At 38.2% G+C, this 2,980-nt stretch overlaps 1 protein-coding gene across 1 annotated transcript; it reads right to left on the minus strand.

Moving 5' to 3' along the window:
* LOC109847908 (U1 small nuclear ribonucleoprotein C-like) lies at positions 2 to 2,766 on the minus strand (the record flags this gene model as incomplete). Its single annotated transcript, XM_020417141.1, has 5 exons — positions 2,674 to 2,766; positions 2,543 to 2,585; positions 986 to 1,027; positions 644 to 908; positions 2 to 180 (listed from the first exon to the last, which is right to left on the minus strand). Coding segments are annotated over exons 1-5 (537 nt in total), but the record flags the coding sequence as incomplete, so codon positions are not given.

Genomic DNA, 2,980 nt, shown 5'->3' on the forward strand with positions numbered 1-2,980 from the left:
CGGCTTGATATGTCATAGGATTAGAAAGATTAGCAGCGCCGTTAGAGCTTGGTGCAGTTGTAACTCCAGGAACCGGAGGATTCATCATAGGTGGCCTAGGAAGATTGTTCATCTGCATAGGCATGGAAGTTGAACCTGGTGGACCCATCGACGGTGAAGCGGTTGAAGCAGCTCCATAACCTGACGAAAAGATTAACATTTTAATTTGCTGATGGGAGCTCTCACAATTTGGCACTTATAATAACAGGTGATATGAAATCTCCAGCAAATAAGCTTCAAGCAAACATGTAATGATAACAAATATATGAGATGTTTGATACAAAACATTTATCCTTGCGCAGCAACAACAAAACATTTATCCCAAAATTTTGGGGTTGGCACAGACAAAAAATATTAACATATTTATACCCATCTCCATTTACTATATAATTAATGTAAGTATACATCAGAACATTGTCGATTTTCTACTAATATTAATCGGAATTTCAGAATAATATGCAAATCATGGTCAAGCTCGCTCGCTCAGTCATAAGACACAGGAAGCACACAAGACAAGAGTCACCTGTTATCCTCAGAGAAATAATATCGAAATAAGAAAAATTCACAGTGAAGCAAAATGGACCACAGAAAAACTAGAGCCTACCTTGGGCACTACCAGGGACAGGCAGAACAGGGGGTCTAATTCCCGGAACAAACGGAGGGCCCATTGGCATCTGACCGGGTACTCCCATCGGCATTATAGGGACTGGAAGACGAGGTCTCTGAGGGTTTGCCTGAAGAAACTGGTTAAAAGGTGCACCCACTTGATACTGAACTGCAGCCTGCCCTAGGTGCTCCTTGATTTTTTGATCTATTAGACTCTGAGTCTGTTGCTCCTCAAACTGCTGATAGTAGGTACGAACATTTGCCTACAGTGAAGGAAAAAAAATCAGTAAACTAAGAAGATGGGGAGGATTAGATGACAGAAATGTGTCAAAGCAAAGACCTTATGCTTGTAGCCGGCATTGTGCTGTTTCCTGACGGAAGGCTGCAGAAATAAAATTTGCAGTTAGCAGCATGTCGTCATAATGAACATAAAAGAGCCTGTTATTGTTTGCACATGGTCATTCTTAACAATTGAGCAGAATCCTGTTGCATAAGTTTTGACACTTAAAAGTGAAAGGAATCAATCAATGCCTTCTCCCATTAAAAATGTACTCAGCCGTATGGCTCCATGAAGACCCTGACTATAGTCACTTTACATTACCCTATGTCAATCTGACATCAATCCTTAAACTGGTATGAAATCCTCGCCAAAAGGGACTAGTGAACAAGAAGGAGGCTCCTCGTAAACCTAAGCAGACATACCTATCTTATTATTCATGCAGTTGAACTTCATGCAACGAGAATCTGATCTTCAAATTCTCCAAGACCAATACAAGGTTTAGAAGAAAGTTTAAAAAAGATAACAAGACAATTTTCTATAAGGAATTACATCGAACACTAGGCAAAAAAATTTAATCCAAAAACTAAACCACATTTCATCATTCAAACGGTAAGAATGAATGATACAGAATATGAACAAATTTTCAAAATGTGTTCTCAATTTTTTAGTATGCTTCCTAATTCCAAAAACTTCTTGGACACATCTTGTGTGTTCCTTTCATGCTTCTTATTATGCATTGAGATATATACTCATACATATCAAGGACTATGTTTTAGTGCAAAGGGAAATGAAGAAAGTTGCACTAATGGAAAGTGGAAACCGTAATAATCATAGGATATCAACACAAGCATCGTAGAAAAAGTAGCAGGTCAAATCATTAAGACATAAAATGAACAACAGGCTGCTTTTTTAGGATACGCAAACTTTACATATAACGAGGTGTTCCTTTTTAGAGATTTATCCATAGTCTACAAATAGAGAGATTTAACCCTTTACGAGAGGACTAGGTTCCATTCCATCAGATCAACGATCTAGTAGGCCATTATTTTTTTTTTCTTGTTACCGTGTTGAATTACCCTCATCGTATCTTTAAATTTCATTCATCTCTTCATAACCTAACGCCCTTTGCTCAGACAGTTCTCAACTTTTCAAGCACATCATCCGCAACAATTAACCTCAGGATGGACTCTTGCACTTAATTACATTAGAGAAATGAGCTGATGGTACAAGCTAAAAAAAAAACAAGTATAAAAACAAGGATTCTAGGATGTTGGCTAGGAAAATCCCGCCCGTTCTATAACCCCATCTCATGAACGCACGAGATACCTAAAGCCACGAGATCATTTAGCTCGAGCATTTGAAATTTGCACTCGGTATCAACCCCCAATACGCTGTCTCGGTGCACATGGCTATGAATCTAAACGCATAAAGCATGAGAATACTATGCTTCAAGAATCAGCACGTAAATAATAGGGCAAAATGTCAAAAACCCTAGCCCCCAACACTCCAACAAACTGAGACTCAAATACCTAAATCAAATCATTACCTACTCCAAACAATAGAATTAAAGAAACTGAAAAAAGAACAATTACAGCATCCAAAAGAGGGGAAACCTACGGAGTCATGAGTCAAATAGGTGTCGCAGTAGTCGCAATAATATCTGCAAAAAATACGAGAAAAAGATAATTAGGAGAAAACAGATGAAAATTGAAGGGATCAAAGAAACCTTGAGGCTTGAGAAATTTAACCTAGGCATCGTCCCGGAGAGCTCGAAGGAGAGTGGCGGATCACGAGCTGAGGTTATGAGATCGAACGTAACCTGCGTGTTAAAATTTCTTCTAATATCGGGTTCAGAAATTTCAAATACCCGAATTCGGACCCGAATCGGGATTTTAGGGGTGGGTCCCCTTGTGGGTGTTTTTTTATTAAGGAAAATATCAAATGTAATTTCTTAAAATTATGCTTATTTTTATCTGAATTTGGGATTTCGATCACGTATTCTCAACAAAATCTATGTACAACCAAATAAAATTTTATTGGATTTTATCACGTGCG

The sequence above is a fragment of the Asparagus officinalis genome, chromosome 7 (genome assembly GCF_001876935.1).
Source record: "Asparagus officinalis chromosome 7, Aspof.V1, whole genome shotgun sequence".
In the NCBI taxonomy this organism is placed as follows: domain Eukaryota; kingdom Viridiplantae; phylum Streptophyta; class Magnoliopsida; order Asparagales; family Asparagaceae; genus Asparagus; species Asparagus officinalis.